The 17,348-nt window shown below is 57.1% G+C and overlaps 1 protein-coding gene across 1 annotated transcript in view; it reads left to right on the top strand.

The window, feature by feature from the left end:
* Positions 1–17,348, top strand: part of GRK5 (G protein-coupled receptor kinase 5) — a 205,841-nt gene that overhangs the window by 178,752 nt on the left and 9,741 nt on the right. Inside the window, exons 5-11 of the mRNA XM_059398697.1 lie at positions 1,713–1,813; positions 3,490–3,582; positions 8,551–8,614; positions 9,556–9,696; positions 12,196–12,386; positions 14,782–14,819; positions 16,602–16,691. Coding sequence (XP_059254680.1) covers positions 1,713–1,813; positions 3,490–3,582; positions 8,551–8,614; positions 9,556–9,696; positions 12,196–12,386; positions 14,782–14,819; positions 16,602–16,691 — 718 coding nt within the window. The remainder of the gene's footprint in view (positions 1–1,712; positions 1,814–3,489; positions 3,583–8,550; positions 8,615–9,555; positions 9,697–12,195; positions 12,387–14,781; positions 14,820–16,601; positions 16,692–17,348) is intronic.

Here is a 17,348-nt window from a genome sequence, read left to right on the forward strand (position 1 = left end):
TGGAGGGCTGCACAGTGCCCTGCCCACCTTGAGGCCTGAGGGGCTCCTGGGAGCTGGGGAATGGGTGAGAGGGGCACAGGGGGCCCAGACGCCCCACCGTCTTCAGCCAGACTCCCTCCAGACCCACCCTCCCAACCTCTGTCCTGTCCCCTGTCTGCCACTCCTTGGCTGGGTGACCTGGTATCCAATGGCTGAAATTTTTGGACCTCCGTTTCCCCGTCTGTGAAGTGAACATTATACGAAGGTTAGATGACATAGCGCATCTGTGTTTCTCGCAGTGCCGGACCACAGCTGGCCTTCGGCAGAGGCAAACCTGGGCTACCTGTTGGTTTGAAATAGTGGGTCTATAGATAAAGTCCATTTGGAGGAGGAAAAAAGAAGTTTGCTGGTTTAAAAAAAATAGTCTGTCAGTGGGCCCCTTTATACATGACCACATGCAGCCTGCAGAGGCAAGAGAGATTCCCATGAGGGTATTACCTGATTTCTTTCCCATCTTCCTGGAAAAAAAGTGCTCAGTCAGGGCCACACTGGCTTCACCTTTTAACACCCCTGCAACGTGCATGATGCCAGGTTCGGTCCACTCTGGGTAAGGGCGGGTCTTCCCAGGGCGGCGTCTGATGGCAAAACGGGTGCAGCGGGGTGCGTACAGGTGGGCGACCCAGCTGCCTCTTCTGAGGTCCAAGAACTGGGGGTTTCTCCCCATGACTTCCCCGCCCAGCATGTGTGTTTGGTCTTTGCTGACTCCTCCCAGATTCGGGTCACATCCTGGCACCACGCACAGCTTCAGGTGGCTCCTTACCCTACGTACCATGGATACCATGGACTCCGTTCTGTGGCTGGCATGGGCCCTTCAAACCGAGGTTGCCCGGCCATCGGCTCTCATGGTGCAAATTTGCCCATGGCCTCTGGGTTTGTGTTAGGATTTGATTGCTCTCAAAGAGCCCAGCGTTACTCCAAGACATTCTGCTGCCAGGTTCCCTAGAAAGTTCCCCAAATCTTAGAAGCAGCCTCCCCACCCCAGCAGCCAACCATCTCCGCAGAAGCTTCTGCGTGTAGCAGAGGCAGAGATGGAGACGCACAGTGACCCCAGAGGGGGGACCAGTGCTCGGGCTTTCAGTTTCTTGGTTGGGGTCTCCTTCTGCAACCTTGAGCATCTTTTCTACAGTCTTGCTCATATGGGGTTTTAGGGAGGGAGGAACGGGAGCCACCACCACCCAGGGCAGTCTATCAAAGCTGTGCCCACGGAGTGCAGCCCCCCCCCCCTGCTGCTGAGCTGTGCTTTTGCTGGCCTTTCCACCCATTTCAGACCCTCTCGTGCAGGACTTTGAGGCTTGCCCTCTGTGCAGACAGGCCCAGCCTGGGAAAGGGCATCTACAAGCTGCCAGGGGCTGACTGACCAACTCGCCCATGCGGGACAGTTCCATACATGCATCTCATTTGGGTCAAGCCAAGGACACAGGGACATCATTCTCAGTGTGCCACAGATGAGGGCCACAAGGCTCAGAGGAACCTAGCGACCTCCACGAGGTCACACAGACTCAAAGTGGCAGAGCCAGAAACCTGGCCTTAAGTCTAGGCTCGTTCACCGCCTTTCACCCCAGCCACCTTTGCGTGCCCCGCAATGCGGCATGTGGCTCAGGGCCCGGAGTGGGCAGGAGGGGGGAGGAGCCCGCGCCTGCCCCTCACGGACATGTCCTCTTCTCTTCCTCCAGTCCCCAGTTTGCATTGCCCAGGTTGGCCGGGACCTGGTTTCCCAGACAGAGGAGAAGCTCCTACAGAGGCCCTCCAAGGAACTCTTCTCTGCCTGCGCACAGTAAGTGCTCCCTTCCTTGCCCAGGCCGGGCCTCCACGCGGCCCTGGAGAGGGGCTACCCCTACTGTCCACCTGGAGCACCGGCCCCGGGGCAGGTCTGCCATGCCCGGGGCCCCAGCCAAGCCGCGCAGCTGTTTGTATACTTCTTACCATCGGAAGAGATACCAAAGGGCCAAGTCCAAACAAAACATCTGCCTCAAAGGGCGTTGAAAGCAAGTGGCTCTCCAGGCTGTTGAGACAGAGGAATGTGCAAAAACTTGACCCCGTCTGGGTGGCTTGGGAGTCCTTCCCGGCGCCCACACCCCACTGCTGCCAGCAGCCGGAGCCACGTAGCGCTGCTGCAGGAAGGGGGCTGGAGGCCACCTTAGCCGCACCCCGTTACCTTGTCTGCAGGCCATACGGCCACCCTGATGGAATAGGAGACAAGTCGGTGGGTGTGCTGCTGGCCAGACACCAGGGAAGCCCTGACCTGTCCCTTGCACACATACTGTGAAGGCGCGAGCCAGTAGATACACGCATATGCCTGAGCCCACCCAGGTGCCCTGCCTCATAAGCTGACACGTGCCTGCACGCCAGACCCCTTCCTCAGCCTGATCGCCCCGCACGGCTTGCTGTGCGCCCCCGTTCAGCCTTTGCCCCACAGACAGTGGGGAGCTTGCTGTGTGCCTGGCGCCGTGACAGGTGCTTCACCTGCCGTGGTGAGCGAGAACCCCGGCCTGGCTTCCATCGGGCTTGACATCCAGGCACGGAGGACATGAAAACCAGTGGCCCTGGGCCCTGCGGGCAGAGCTGGAGCCCATGCTGAGAACGGACTTTGAGGGAGGGCCAGCTTGGCGCCCAGCCCTGTTAGGTGCCGAGGAGAGAACCCCCCACCACAACACACGAGCAGAAATAAACCTGGTTGCTGTCCTCTTGGAGCTGGCTGAGGGTCAGATCTGACAGCAGGTGAAGCCGCTGGGCTGTCTTGTGGTCCTGAGGGAAATGGACATCCCGGTCCCCTACACTGGCCCCGCCCTCATGTTTGGCAGGAGACAGGGTCCAACATGGCCCCCACTGTGCCTACGGCTCCCCGCCCCCACCCACACGTCCTAAGTGCCTGGGCTGCGTTGGTCAGCGTCATGGCTTTTCAAAGGAAAGAAGCCCATCTGCCCCTAACCACAGCCAGCTTCCGGGGCCTGGCCCACAGCAGGCGACTGGTGAACTCTGCTGCGGCGATGGAAAGCTCCCAGGGGCTTCTCTGGTCCTGGACCAAATCCAGAGCCTGGGCCCTCCAGACGCTGCATCCCTACTCTGCCCACCCCTGCACACACACTCCCCTGCACCCGCTTAAGTATTCTTCTGTCCTCACAGCAGCTCAAGAGTCCCTTCATGAGAAAGGGAGCGCTACCCGAGCCCCCCAGGGGCCTCACTTAACTCTCCGTCATGATAACATGCTTCTGTGGGCCTCTCTCTGACGGTTGTCCCACGTACAACACCAACCTCACGCTCACAGCTCTAGCCCGCGCCTAGAGCCATGCCGTGGCGGGGCCCCAGTAAGTGCCCACGGGGTCAGGCGGTCACTCTGGTAGGAAGACGGGCCTCTGAGGCAAGGTGTTCCCCTGCGGATACGAATACATGGCTTGGCCCGTCAGCTTCAGGCCAGGATTGTAAAATGTTCATTTCTTCCCTCCGAGCCAGGTCTGTCCACGACTACCTGAAGGGGGAGCCCTTCCATGAGTATCTGGACAGCATGTACTTTGATCGCTTTCTACAGTGGAAGTGGTTGGAAAGGTGAGTGCCCCCGGCACACCCCATCTGCAGGCGTGTACCCGCATGCGCGTGGGAGGGGTGGGCCATGGGCTTTCCAGCTGAGAGCCCAGAAAAATCAGCTGCCTCCGTGGCTCCATGGTCCAAGTAAAATTAGCCATCCTCCTGTTGATTAAGTTCTTGGCTCTTCTAGAAATGTTCTGTGCTTATTAAAGGGTACACGCGCACTCACACTCATAAATATATATGTACTTACCCTTACTTGTTTGGTTCACTGGTTTGGGGAATCTTCTCTCTGTCTGCAGATAAAGAGCTGCTGTATTCTCTGAGTGAGTCGCAGAGTGACTCATGAACGAGTTTAGCTCAGTCCCCTGTTGATGGACATAGAGGTTGCTCTCAGTTTTGTGTACAATCTTCCCTAAATAATGAATAGCTTTGTAGATACATCTTCATGTGCTTTCAGAAGTACATGAAGAAATCCATAGAAATCCCCACAGAAGGGTTTTGGCCAAAGTGGACCGCGAAGCTACCCTCTCAGACGGCGGCCCCCCATTTCCAGTCCCGCCAGTGTCTGGGTGCCTGCTTCCCCTCAGCCTCACCCACTCTGTTCCCGTGCTTTCCTGGCCGGCGTGTGAGCAGCAGCTTTCCTTTTTGTTTATCTTCTCATCTCTAATAATGGATAAAACTGAGCATCTTTTCCTGTTTTGTTTACTGCCTTTTCTCTGCAAAGTGCTCTCACAGACATGGCGGTGACTCGGCCTCCGTGTGACTGAAGAGGAAGGAGAGCCGCAGAGAGGGTGTGGGCTGGTCACACAGCAGGCCGGCGGTGCAGGAGGCCCCGGCCCAGGACCCCAGCACAGGGCTCTGCCCACCACACTGTTCAGAATTGGCAGAACAGGGCATTGCCTGCGTTAAATCCGTGCTGGGCTGCGCTGCTAGACAAGGGCAGGAGCAGCCCCTTCCACAGCCCAGGGGTCCGTGTGCCTGCGGCCTTCCCCCACAGGCATCTGGGCACCCTCTGGGCAGAGAGCCAGGAGCCACTTTGCTTCTGCCTGTCCCCACCTCTGCTGGCTGAGTGCCCTGCAGATGCACAGGAAGCTGTAGGACAAGTTGCCCGAAGAGCCCATCCATGGCTCTCCCCTGCCCACTTCAGGAAGCCCAGAGGGAAACACCCACCTCTGTACCACGGAGGGTTCATTTCTGACCACCCCGACTGGTGGGAATGACAGTTGAGCAGGGGTCAGTCTTCTCTGTGAGCCACTAGCTGCCACTGGCCCCCTTGCACGTGCATACAGTGGCTCCAGGAGAGCCAAGGAAGTGAGGGTCAGGGCAGACATCCTGGGAGGGCCCTGGGGTCCACAGCTTGGGTCTGCGTCCTGGCTCTACCTTTGCAGGGACCTCAGCAAGGGCTGCTCACCCCTCCCCACTTCAGTTTTCTTATCTGTGAGATGGGGATCATAACAGTGCGTGCCTTTGTAGGCCTGGGTGCGGACGAGCTGAGGTAAGCGTGGTCCATTCCTACAATAAGGCAGGTGTTCAGCAGAGGTCAGCTGTCTGGGCCCGGGAGTCAAAGGCAGGATACAGTTGTGGTTGTCAGTGAGATCATCAGTGCCACTGTGTCTGTCACCCTCAAGTGTCTGGTATGGGAAGGAACGGCTGGCCCTTGTGTTCCTAATGATCCCAGGACAGTGTGGTGGGGATGTATTTGCCACCCCCTGCCCCCCAATCCCAAGCCAAGGCTGTGTGCCACACACCCCCACCTCTGCCCACCTTCCTGGGGCGGCAGTGCGGGCTTGAGACACCGGATGTGGGCTCTGCAGCAGGCTTCCTGGGATCCCAGCCCCAGAGCCTCCCTTACCGTCATGACCTTGGGCAACTCATGTCCCCTCTCAGAGCCTAAACATTCTCAGCTGCACAGGGGGGGCCGTCCCACCTCCTGATGGAGTTGTGTGGAAGACACCGTGCCTGTGCGACGTGCCTCACGCAGTGGGGACTGTTACCCTAAAGACTCCGGAAGGGAGGTGTCCTTTGTCCCTAGAGTTCTTTTTTTTTTTTTAAAGATTTTATTTATTTGACAGCACACGAGTGCACACAAGCAGGGGGAGCAACAGAGGAAGAGAGAAGTAGGCTCCGCACTGAGCAGGGAGCCCAACGCAGGGCTTGATCCCAGGACCTTGGGACCATGACCTGAGCCGAAGGCAGACACTGAACCGACCGAGCCACCGGGGCCCTTGTTCCTAGAGTTCTAGTAATGATACCGGACTCACACAGCAGCTTACAAAGAGCCCTGGGATACAGATGCCTTTTCAGAGTCATTTGACTGAAGATCCAAGGCTCAGAGAGGTTGATCGATCAGTCCTGGGTCACACAGCAAGGGCCTGGCAAGGCTGGAACCTGAAGCCAAGGCCGTTTGATCAAGTCCTTCCCTCTTACTCCACCCAGCATCTGTTCAGTAGAATGTGGCCATTGGCTTTGATTTTACTTGTCTCTCCTGGCCACTTGAAATGGAGAAACAGGCTTTTTAAATCTGTGTTAACTGTGAAGAAGTTAGGCCCTTTTGTGGACATTAAGTTGTTGAAGCCACTAGGGCAGGAGCCTGGCCGAGAAATGCCCCTAAATGACTGACAGCACCCCACTTCCTCCCTTTCCTTTTTTTTTTTCCTTTCTTTCTTTTTTTTTTTTTTTTTTTTTTTGCTAACAAGATCATGGCCTGTTCGTGCTGTACTGTTGAAATATTAAAGGGATTTTCTCCCTCCCAAGGTTAACCAAGAAATTCCTCGGAGACTGTATTACACTCATTTCCCCTCGCAGAGGAGCTCTGTGGTAACGCCGACCGACTGTTTGTTCTTCATGTATCGTAAACTGTTAGGCCCGGGCGCCTTCATGTGGTTTCGAGGGCGGCTGTAGGGACGCTGCCCAGGGCCGCATGGCCCACGCAGCCGCATGGAGGCTTTGCTGTCGCGGGCCGCTCGCGAGCAGGAGGACCCGGAGCCGTGGAGAGTCCACTGGGGGGAGGCCCTGTGCTCCCAGGGGGGACGTAATCCGTGTGTCGAACCCCCCTCCCCCACAAAGAAACAGAAGAGAGAGTCAGGGTTCATGAGCTCCAGACAGGCCTTCCAGAGAGAACCACTAGGGGGCGGGGGTTTTGGGGCTGTCCTGTGAGAGGTGTGGCGTGAGGACCTTTGGGACCCGGTGGCAAGAAGGGTTGCAACAGAGGGTTCATTCAGGAGCTGCTGGGTGACCAGAGGCTCCCCGGTCTTTCTCAAGCTGACTCACTTATATGGGGCAGCTCAGGCATACTCCAGAGTGTGCCCTGGTCCAGCCTCTACGGTGGGGTTGGGGGATGCTCAGAAATAGTCCTGGAGGTCCAAGAGCTAAGTTTGACCTCCTAAAAGTGGATTGTTCTTTATCGGTTCATGGTCTAAGGACACTTGGGTTGTTTCCATCTCTTAGCCCTTGTGAGTAATGCTGCAGTGAGCGTGGGAGGGAAAACGTGGTAGATACATGCAATGGAATATTACTGAGCCTGAAAAAAGAAGGAAATCCTGCCATTTGTGATAACATTGAGAAACCTGGAGGACGTTCTGCTAAGTGACATAAACCAGACACGGACAGATCCTGCATGTCTCACTTAGATGTGGAATCTCGGATAATGTCCCAGTCCTAGGAGCAGAGAGTGGCTGGTGACGCCAGCGGCCCGGGTTGGTGAGGGGAGGTCATGGGGGATGGAGGTCGAGGGATGCAAGGTTTCAGTTCGGGGGACGGATAAGCTCTGGAGAGCTGACGTACAGTGACGTGACTCTAGTTCATGGTCCTGTACCTCGAAGTCAGCTAAGACAGGAGATCTTAAGTGTTCTTACCAGTGAGAGGGGAAGAGGGAACATGGTAGCCATGGGAGGTGACAGTTAGCTTGATTGCGGTGATCCTTTCACAGTGTGTCCCTGTATCAAAGCAGCAGTTGGGTACCATTTGTCAGTTATACCTCAGAAAAGCTGGGTTGGGGGCAGCTGACTATTTTCAGCCAAACAGGCCAGTGATGACCAAGCCCAGACTGTCTGCACCCTGGAGTTCTTCAAGGTGATCTTAGAGGACTGTTTGTTCACTCCATGAGGTCCCACCCTTGCCCCAGGATCAGATTAGACATAAATGGCTTTTAGCTAATTAAAACGGGGGCCAGTGGGGCTCCTGGGTGGCTCAGTGGGTTAAGCCTCTGCCTTCGGCTCAGGTCATGATCCCAGGGTTCTGGGATCAAGTCCCGCATAGGGCTCTCTGCTCAGCAGGGAGCCTGCTTCCTCCTCTCTCTCTCTCTCTCTCTCTCTCTCTCTGCCTGCCTCTCTGCCTACTTGTGATCTCTGTCTGTCAAATAAATAAAATCTTTTTAACAAAATGGGGGCGAGGAGATACAAAGCAATGATTACTTCGTAAATAGTGCTTTGGGCAGATCGGAGCTTCTAGTGTTGCAGAGCTGTGGGGGAATTGTGATGAAGGGGCCCTTGGTGGAGGCAGGGCTGGAGACCTGCAGTTAAAGGTGACCAGCACCCTTTCCCCCTGGGGCCAAGAGGTGGGCAGGTGGACCAGATGTGCAGGTGTGGGGAGGGCTATTGTGTCCTCCCTGGCACACCGAACTGTGCGGCTCCTGGCGCCCTCCCTTCTCCCTGCGGAGAGCGCAGCTGCTTTCTGAGCTTCGCCACCGCATTTTCATTTGGAGAGAGAGGGAGCCCCACAGAAAGTGCGTGAAGCAGCCCCTTCACGCCTCTGCTCTTCCCTCCAAGCAAGCGAGGGAGCGAGGATTGCTTGGGTCCCAAGCCGCAGGGGGCCAAGGGCAGGTGGCCTGGGATTTGAACCCCCAGCCCCAGAACAAGTCCTCGAGGGACCCGTCTGCAGCGATGATCCGGAGGGCACGCAGGGATGCAGTCGTCTGTTTCTTGTGGATTCTGCATCTTCTGCATCTCAGCACCATGAGACCAGTGTTGGATTCTTGCTTTTTTTCAGGCAACCAGTAACCAAAAACACCTTCAGGCAGTACCGAGTACTGGGCAAAGGGGGCTTTGGGGAGGTGAGTGAACATCCGCGTCTTCAGTGGGAAGTTCCCCTACTCTTGTCCCTGTTTCTGTCCCTTCTGGATGGGCTTAAGGTGTCCTGCGCCCCCTGGCGGGGAGGGAAGGTGAGGCGTGGGCCCGGGAACAGGAGATGCTGCAGGGGTGGGAAAGGCGGCTGGCCACAGGGCCCGTAGGGTGGAAGTGCGCTTGGAGCCAGCCTCAGGGCTGGCATCTGGAGGGAGAAGTGAGCGTTCTTGGCTGTCTTTGGACGGAGGAATGAGGGCATGAGGGGCCCCAGAATCTTGGCCCCATGCTGCCATTAATATGCTGTTGCCCTTCATCTGATCGCCCCAGTCTGTGAGGCAAGCCTTGGTATGCCCATTTTAGAGATGAGGAAAACTGAGGGTCAGAATGGTTGATGACCCAGCCAAGGTCACACAACCAAAAAAGGGGGGGAACCAAGAAGACAAGAACCTAAATGGCTTGGCTCCTATTCCACTGAATTATAAAGTCAGGGTTGTTAGAGGTCTCACACCCAAATAAGCCTCTCTTCCCAGCAGCTGGTGCTGTGAAGTCCCCAGTTAGCAATGGCCACATCTGGGTGGAAGCTTGGGACAGAGAAACTCTAGTTGCCTCTGAGAGAGGGACAGCACTTTAGGCTTTGGCCAGTTATGTAAACAGCGGCATGAATGTTTGGTTGTGCACCTTGAAAAGCTCGGATTCCCCGAAGGCTAGAGGGAGGGAACCAACAGGCACTGAAGCCAGTGCTTGAGGGCAGGGCCCGGCGCAGCCGTGGGCCCAAGGCCAGGCATCCTTGGGTCCTGTGACTGGGAGCACGCTCAGGCCAGGCTTCTGGCACATCAGTTCCCAGCCCTACCCACCCAGCATCCCGGCCTTGGAGGAGCCTGGGGTTGGCCTTCACCTGTTCCATACCCTTGGCTTCTCTCTTGCACCTCAGGTCTGTGCCTGCCAGGTTCGGGCCACGGGGAAGATGTATGCCTGCAAGCGCTTGGAGAAGAAGAGGATCAAGAAAAGGAAGGGGGAGTCCATGGCACTCAACGAGAAGCAGATCCTAGAGAGGGTCAACAGCCGCTTCGTGGTGAGTGTCCAGGGCCCAGCGCCAGGCCCCCCTTCTAGTGACCAGGGCTCCCATCCCTTGGGAAGAGGGGGTCCTCCAGAGTGGCAGGTCCCCAGCCTGTAGGGAAGTGGACCGCCGTGGGAGAGTGAAGCAGCGGAAAGGCGACCAGGCCTTCCCTCCATCACGAGGCTCCCCGTGGCCAACCGTGGCTGACTTGCTCCAGTCACTCAAACTGGCCTGGCTACCCTCTGTGTGTGGGACCAAGGCCTCTGTTCTCCAGAACCACCTTGTAAACTCCTCAGTGGAAAAAGCAGCCCGCCCCGGGCCCAGCCAAGGAGCTGTGTTCCCACAGACCCCCGTAGGCTGGTTTCCCCATCGGGGAGACCCGAGTGTCGATATCCTGCAGGAGTGCCGTCTAGTTTGCGTTCATTTTGTTACCATGTCTTGGCCGGGCTCTGCTGCGGTAACACACCAGCCCCCAGCGCCAAGTAGCTGGACACAAGAAGGACCGTTGTCACGCACTCAGAGCCCAGCCACATCTAGCCGCCCTTCTCTACCTTACGGCTGGCCCACCTAGAGTCTTACAAGTGTGCGCTGGCGGGTTTGCCCAGGGACCCCTCGCTGCCTCAGCCACCGGGACATTCCTCACCCCGCCCACAGCCCGTGGGCCAGAACTAGTCACTGCCAGCGCCCGGCCAGCTGCAGGGAAATGTGGAAGAGCATGTGGGTGTTTGGTCACTCTCAGTCCCCCTGCCACATGTCACTATAAAAAAACACGTACAGGGTGAAACCCCCACAGCACAGAGAGGTCTGAGATACAAACAAAAGCCTCCCTCTTCGGGTAACCGTCCGAGCCTGGGGGATTCACGAAGAGGCTTTCTGATGTTTTTAGCCGGTGGAGTCCTACCAGACGCCCTAAGCTGCAGTGCTCTCCTCTTGAATCGAGGTCCTTTCCTGTGGCCAGACCTACAGCCATAGCTCTGTTTTTGATGCTGTGCACCCCCCTCCCTGCCATGCAGCATGGAGATAAGCCGTCGTCTGCACAACAGGTCCCCACGGACCCCCGCGCGCAGGTCACACTGCCAATGAGGCTGCCGTGTCCAGCCTTGAACGTCCCTTTGGTGCACGTCCAGGAGCGTGTCTGTAGGATGGGTTCCTGGTGGAGGAACTGTGGCATCAGAGGCCGTGTGCCTTTCCATTTGGTAGCAGTTCCCGAATGGCTCTCCGTCAGTGTCGTCAGTGTCGTGCCGGTCGAACGCCCACCAGCTGTGTGAGAGCAGGAGGTGCTGGCAGCCTAATGTTTTTGTCATTCCCCAGAGGGGGTGGTTTTCTAAGGCACCGCTCAAAGCCGACAGGAGCGTGCATCCCCGGGCCTCCTCTCGGGTGGCCCCCAGCCCCCAGCCTCCCTCTGTGCTGCCAGCCCCTTTCAGTGGGGACCACAGGTCACCCCCTCGATGCTGCCCGTGGAGCCCTCATCATTGCAGGAAGGGGCAGCGCCGGCTCTCACCGGGGTTGGTGACAGTGGGTGCTACTCAGAGGGGAAGAGGGTGGTCTGCCTGATAAACGGGGTGGCACATCTTCGAGGGCCTGGACCACCCTCGACTGGGCCCCGTCCACTGCCCCCAGCAGGGAGTTCACCCAGCGCCCTCCAGGAGCCCCTCCTTGGTCTCTGTGGGCAGGTGTGGGAGGGCGGGCCGGCCTGGCAGCTGGCGCTGAGCACCGTCCCCAGAGGCCTCCTGCTCAGCGCCCGTTCTGTCCTTTCCTCAGAAATAACTGCCATTGTTCCTGGCCTTTGCCTCCAAGTGTTATGGCCCCGCTTGTGCCCAGCCTGGTCCATAGTGGCCAGCTTTCATTTGGATTGGCTCCCGATGTGGAGAAGGACAAGTACCACCAGCGGACCTTACCCCGGACCCAGCCCTGCTGTGTCTCCCACAACCCCATGGTCCTCCGTGCATCCTTGAGCTGGTCTCCATCAGCAGGGAACTAAGTGCTTCCTGTTAATGGTCCCTTGGACCAGATGTGTCCTGCAGGCGGAGGCAGACTTTGCCGAACTGTGTTCCCCTTCACAGAGTCCCTCTGGCCACCTCTCGAGCCCACTCCCAGCGTCCCTATGGTAATGAGACCCCAGCCCAAAAGGCACCTGGGCCCTGCTTTTCTTGGATGGCCAGCAGGGCCACCCAGTCTTCACTGAATGACACATGAAGGCTTTTTTGTCTGTGTAAACACACAGACCCCATCCCGTCAGGCTTTCTGAAAGGGCAGAGTACCAGCCTGCGCTCCACACTTTGTCTCCTCACCTGGAACCACAGTATCCGGACGTGTGTCCTGCTTCGGGCAAGAGGGGCAGTGGGCAGGGGCGCCATGAGGCTGGCGGGGTGCGGGGCAGTGGCATGGAGCTGCTGAGGACCCCGCTCACCCTTCCCCCCATCCCCCGCCCCGGCTTCACAGACCCTGAGGAGGACGAGCGGAAGTGGGTGGCAGTCGCTGGGACCTCACCTTCGTGCTGTCTTGTGCTCCCAGGTCAACCTTGCCTATGCCTACGAGACCAAGGACGCGCTGTGCTTGGTCCTAACCATCATGAACGGGGGTGACCTCAAGTTCCACATCTACAACATGGGTAACCCTGGCTTCGAGGAGGAGCGGGCCTTGTTTTACGCGGCAGAGATCCTCTGCGGCTTGGAAGACCTCCACCGGGAGAACACGGTGTACAGGTGAGCCGGCTCCCCGTCCGGTCCTGCCACCGGGGACCCACCCCATCCTCGGTCAGGCGGGCACCCTGCCCTGGGACTCGGGGCCTGGCCATTGCCATAGAGACTCACACCCTGGACTGCTTGGGGGCCAAGTGTAGGAGGCGATGTTCCCCCAGAATGGGTGAGTCGGGCCAAACCCCGTGACCCTTCCGGCCCAGCGCGCGGGAAGCGCAGGGAGCCTGCTCCAGAAAGACCGTGGTGGGAGCAGCACACGCGCAGGCCGCAGAACGACATCGGTCCCTCTCCGTGCCGCCGGACGGATTCCACGAGTAGTGGTCTTCAGCCTTTCCTCACTGCCCCTCTCCAGAAAATTTGAATATCTGTGTGCCCTTATACATTACGGAAACATCTGAAATAGTTTATTATCTGTTAAAATAGGGGCTAGTATTCTGAAACTGAACAGTTCCATCACACTTTTACAGGTATTCAGTAGAATCTGATCGCTCTGGCAAAGTGATCTCCACCATTATGCATTTTAAAAATGCGTGAAAATTCTTCAAAGGCAAGGGATTCCCTATCATCCTTTTTTCCATCCTCACAGAATGTTATTATAATGTCATTTTCCCCCAGAGTCTGTCATCGATCAGCGCGCAGCCCTGCGATACGGGGATGGATAAGATTTTTTTTTTTTTTTTTAATTTCCTTTGACCACAGGCTCTAAGTGTTAAAATAACGTCCGCTGAGTTGCCGCTGTAATGGTTATCAGTAGAACCCTTTTCTAATTGGGATCCTGGGGGATTTCACACCATGGAGCCGGACACCAAGGTCACAGAGCGGGAAGGACCCTGCTTTTCTTCTGTCACTTGGCATCTGTGCCACGGAGAAAGGACAACTGGGAGGGGAGATCGCAGGGAATGCCGGGACAGGGCTTTCGTGTCGTGAGGATCTAGAAAGGCAGAGGATTCTTGAATTTTCTTCTTTCGGGATTCTTGAAAATGGCAGCACATGGAAGCCCTCTGGATGGTTCCCGCAGACCCAGCGGGCACGCACACCCCAACGTGAAGACCTTTGCTGCAGAGCTCTTGGCAAAGATGATCTTGGGAAGTCCAAGACAGTTTTGAAAACAAGAAGGAACGGTCTTGATGACTGGCTCTCCCCCACGCACCACCCCCACCATCTCTCCATTTAGGCTCTTGCTCTGTTTTCATTCAAGTGAGAAGAGAAAAAATTCCCTATGGGCTGAAAAAAGAACTCCCCACTTGATTGCTTTTCACTTAAAACAAAAAGAAAGGCGGGCCTCCAACTTCTAGTCCTTGTTCTCGTGAAGAAGAGAACCACAGCGCCTCCCTGGCCTCCGCTGCCTGCCGCGGGCTCTCCGCAGGTTTGGGTTCTGGCCCATGCCCACTAGCCGGCTAGCTATCTTTCCAACCCTGTGGCTGCTGGCTTGCTGAGGTGACGGCTCTTGCCCTTATTTGGAATTGTTAGCACATCAACAGAATGCCAATTAAATAACAGGGGCGAAGTATTTTGTAATGAATAACTATGTACAAACCCATTATCACCTAGTGAGGCTGCCCCACTGGATTTGAACACAGTAACCATTCCCCATGAGGACAGCTGCCATCAGTTAAATAAGCAAAGCCTGTTGGTTGAGAATTGCATCCTCAATCCAGATGCTAATGGCTAACTGAGTTGCACACGCTATCCCACTGACTGTTCTTTTACCCACAGAGAGGACCTGCTAGTAAAACTAGTAAAACCAGACACTTCTGCTGCCTCCCACCCTCCGTGGAGGAGGGGCGCACAGTCTTATGAACAGTGATGAGGTCATCAAAGAGAAGAGACAGCAGGGACAGAAGGATAGGGGCCCACCTCCAGCTGTGCCTTGCTGCTGCGCTTTCTCCCAGGCTTGTGTCACTGCTGGACTGGGAGATGTACCAGGCTCCAGGTGTCTCCTTCCCAGAGGGGGTCCCTCCTGGACAATTCTCTGCCCCAGATCTGCAGCTGGTCCAGTCTTCTCAGTAAATTCTCTTCACTAACTCCCAGGCCCTGCTCTGCCTTCATCCCAGGGCATCCTGAGACCTCCAGGTGATCCCAGCCCTGGAGGGGTCTCTCACCATGCCAGCCAGAACCACACTCTGCCCTGGGGCCATCAGTATGCAGATGGGAGCCAGGGCAGGCCTTTGCCTAACCCCTTCTCAGTCATCGCCAGGGTCGAGAAGATGCCTGGCAACAGCGGCATTTGTTCTAGATAGTGGGAGGAGGGAAGTTAGTCCAGGATTGTCTGGATCCGGAGAGAGACCAGACAGCATGAGACAAGAGGTAGGAAGGAGACAGGAAAAGAGGCCAACCCAGGTGGCCATGTCCTGCTGCTCAGAATGCCCACACTCACACGCTTGCCATCTTTCCCTTTCAGAGATTTGAAACCTGAAAATATCCTGCTCGATGATTATGGTAAGTTGGGGAGCAACTTGAGAGACCCCTTTCCTGCTGTGTAGTCAAGATAAGCATCACAACCCAAAGGCAACAGCAGGCCTTCCGGCAGAGCCTCTCAGAGGCACAGCCCTGGGACTGTGGGAGGGCAGTGGGCAAGTCGGGGGAGGAGGGAGTACCCACCCCTTTCCCCCACTCCTGGGAGCATGAGGAAGGCAGGGGCACAGAAAAAGCTCCTCCTTTTTGAAGAAGTAGCATGGCTTGGCCAAAAGAGAGGAGGAGAGAGACAGGGAGAAAGAGAGCACTGATGGAGGGGTCTGGAATTTCAGAGATCCTGGGCAAGTACTTAACTCTACACGACTTCCCTGCACCCTGTCTTCCTCGCCTGTGAACTGGAAGCAGTGGGCCCTGCTCTGCCCGCTTCAGAGGGTGGGGGCGGCAGTGTGGCTCCAGGATGACTTGAAGGGAAACTTTCACCAGCTACAACCCGCTCCAGACATGTTCAGTATTATTTGTGCATGACCATTGCTTTTTTGCTTTTGTGTGTGTGTGTGCGCGCACACATGTACACACCCACTGGTAACCAGAGCAGCTACAGTAACCCCTCACAGCTTTTCAACCTTGCACAGCAGGGAAATAGTGTTCACACCTGTTACCGGACTCGATCTTCCCCTGTCTGCAGAGGGGGCAGGGCCAGCATCCCTGGGCCCCTTTGACAAATGACAAGATTAAAGCTTAGAGGAGCCAGCCTGCCAAGGTCACCCAGCAGTATCAGTAGGGACCTGAGACCAGAAACCAGGGCCTCCCCCCATAGCTACCCCGGACACCAGGCAGCCCCAGGCAGAGGGGAGGGAGGAAGGGAGGCAGGTCGTGGGTGACCTGGCGGGAGGTCTGAGTGTGGTGCTGCCATGTGGAGGACGGGGCAGAGGGCCCCGGGCCTGCCTTGGATGAGCCCCGTGCACACTGGGGTTCGTGTTCCCTGCTGGTGTCAGAACCGTGCCCTGTCTCAGAACCCGGTCTGCAGCCCAATGGCTGGAACCTGTGTGTTCTCTTCTCCCCCCGCCACCATCTGTTGGAGGCTGCCAAGCCAGGGAATCCACACAGCTCTGGCCTGGTGGGGAGGGTCCTTGATGTTCGGCCTTGCCGGGGTCCAGGCTGTGGGGTCCTGGCAGGCATAGACAAGGAAGAGGGGGCAGACGTGGCCATGACCTGGCCTGGGTGGGTCGCCGAACAAGACACAACAGCGAGACCGAGCTCTGTCCCAGCACTGTGTCGTCTCAGCCTGTGGGCGTCAGTCCCCGACTCTGTTCCATCTCTCAGTCTTCCCAAGGCCCGGACGACTTCACTCTGTTTCTCCAAAGATCAACAGGACAGGACAGGGAGTTGCCTCCCAAACTGCTTTGTAATTTTTCCTCTTAGGCAAATCGTAAAATTTCAGGAAAATCTGCCATTTTCCCCACGAAGCAATCCCAGAATGAGGCCAAGGTGTGTTACACTTGGTGATCTCAGCCTTCCCAAAAGCCCACGAGGGCATTTTATGAGGGCGTTGGCCATTGTCCAGCCAAGTCCAGCCATCCTTTCCTAGTTTATGTTTTCTTCCTGACCCACGTGCTCTGATGCCTGGATTCGCCCAGGGGCCTGTGGTCACCCCGAGGGGCTGATGGTGATGCCCCTCCTTGCAGACAGATAAAAACTCAAGAGTCCGTGAGCCTTGCCCAGGGGCACACGGCAGGTGTGTGGCCCTGCCCAGAGCGGTCCACACAGCCACCCCAGGCACCTGCTGACGCTGCTCTCCTCACTCAGGCCACATCCGGATCTCGGACCTGGGCCTGGCTGTGAAGATCCCTGAGGGAGACCTGATCCGTGGCCGCGTGGGCACCGTCGGCTACATGGGTGAGTGTGGGTGTGGCCCCTCCCAAGCCCACCGCTTGGGCCGCCAGCCTCTTTGTGCAACTCTGAGCAGCAGTAGAGGCACAGTGGGCAGTGGGAGGTCCTAGCCAGGGAGGGGTTGTGTTGGGGCCGAGGGTTCAGCCTTCCTGAACTGAGCTCTCTGAACCCCTCACCCCAGCCCTGCCTGTGCCTCAAAGCCAAACCGCTCTCCATGTCAGAGGTCAGTGCTGGCATACTGTGCCGCTCAAGGGAGGCTGAGCTCAAGGTGGGGGGCTGGTGAGCTGGCAGGCAGACTCTCAGAGAGGCTCTGAGAGGAAGGGAGTCACTCAGAAAGGCCCAGAAAGGAGTGCACCATGTGCCATGTCACTAAGCAAGATGCTAAGTAGAGACCAGCCTTAGGCTCCCTGCCCTGCCCCAAGCCCCTCACCTCGCACACTTACTCCCGGACCATCGTCCTGAGGGCTACAGGAAGAGACCTGAGCTCCCTCTGGTCCTCTGGAATCCCCCCTCCCAGTGAAGGACATCCCTGGGCTGCCTCCTGCGCATGGTCATCTGGGAGCCTGTGGGGGGTGTACCGCCATATACGCAGCGGTGAGCACCCCCATGCCGCTGCTGATGGATGGGTGGATGGTTGGACGGGTGACACAGCAGTCGGTGTTT

Source organism: Mustela nigripes, chromosome 4 (genome assembly GCF_022355385.1).
Source record: "Mustela nigripes isolate SB6536 chromosome 4, MUSNIG.SB6536, whole genome shotgun sequence".
In the NCBI taxonomy this organism is placed as follows: Eukaryota; Metazoa; Chordata; class Mammalia; order Carnivora; family Mustelidae; genus Mustela; species Mustela nigripes.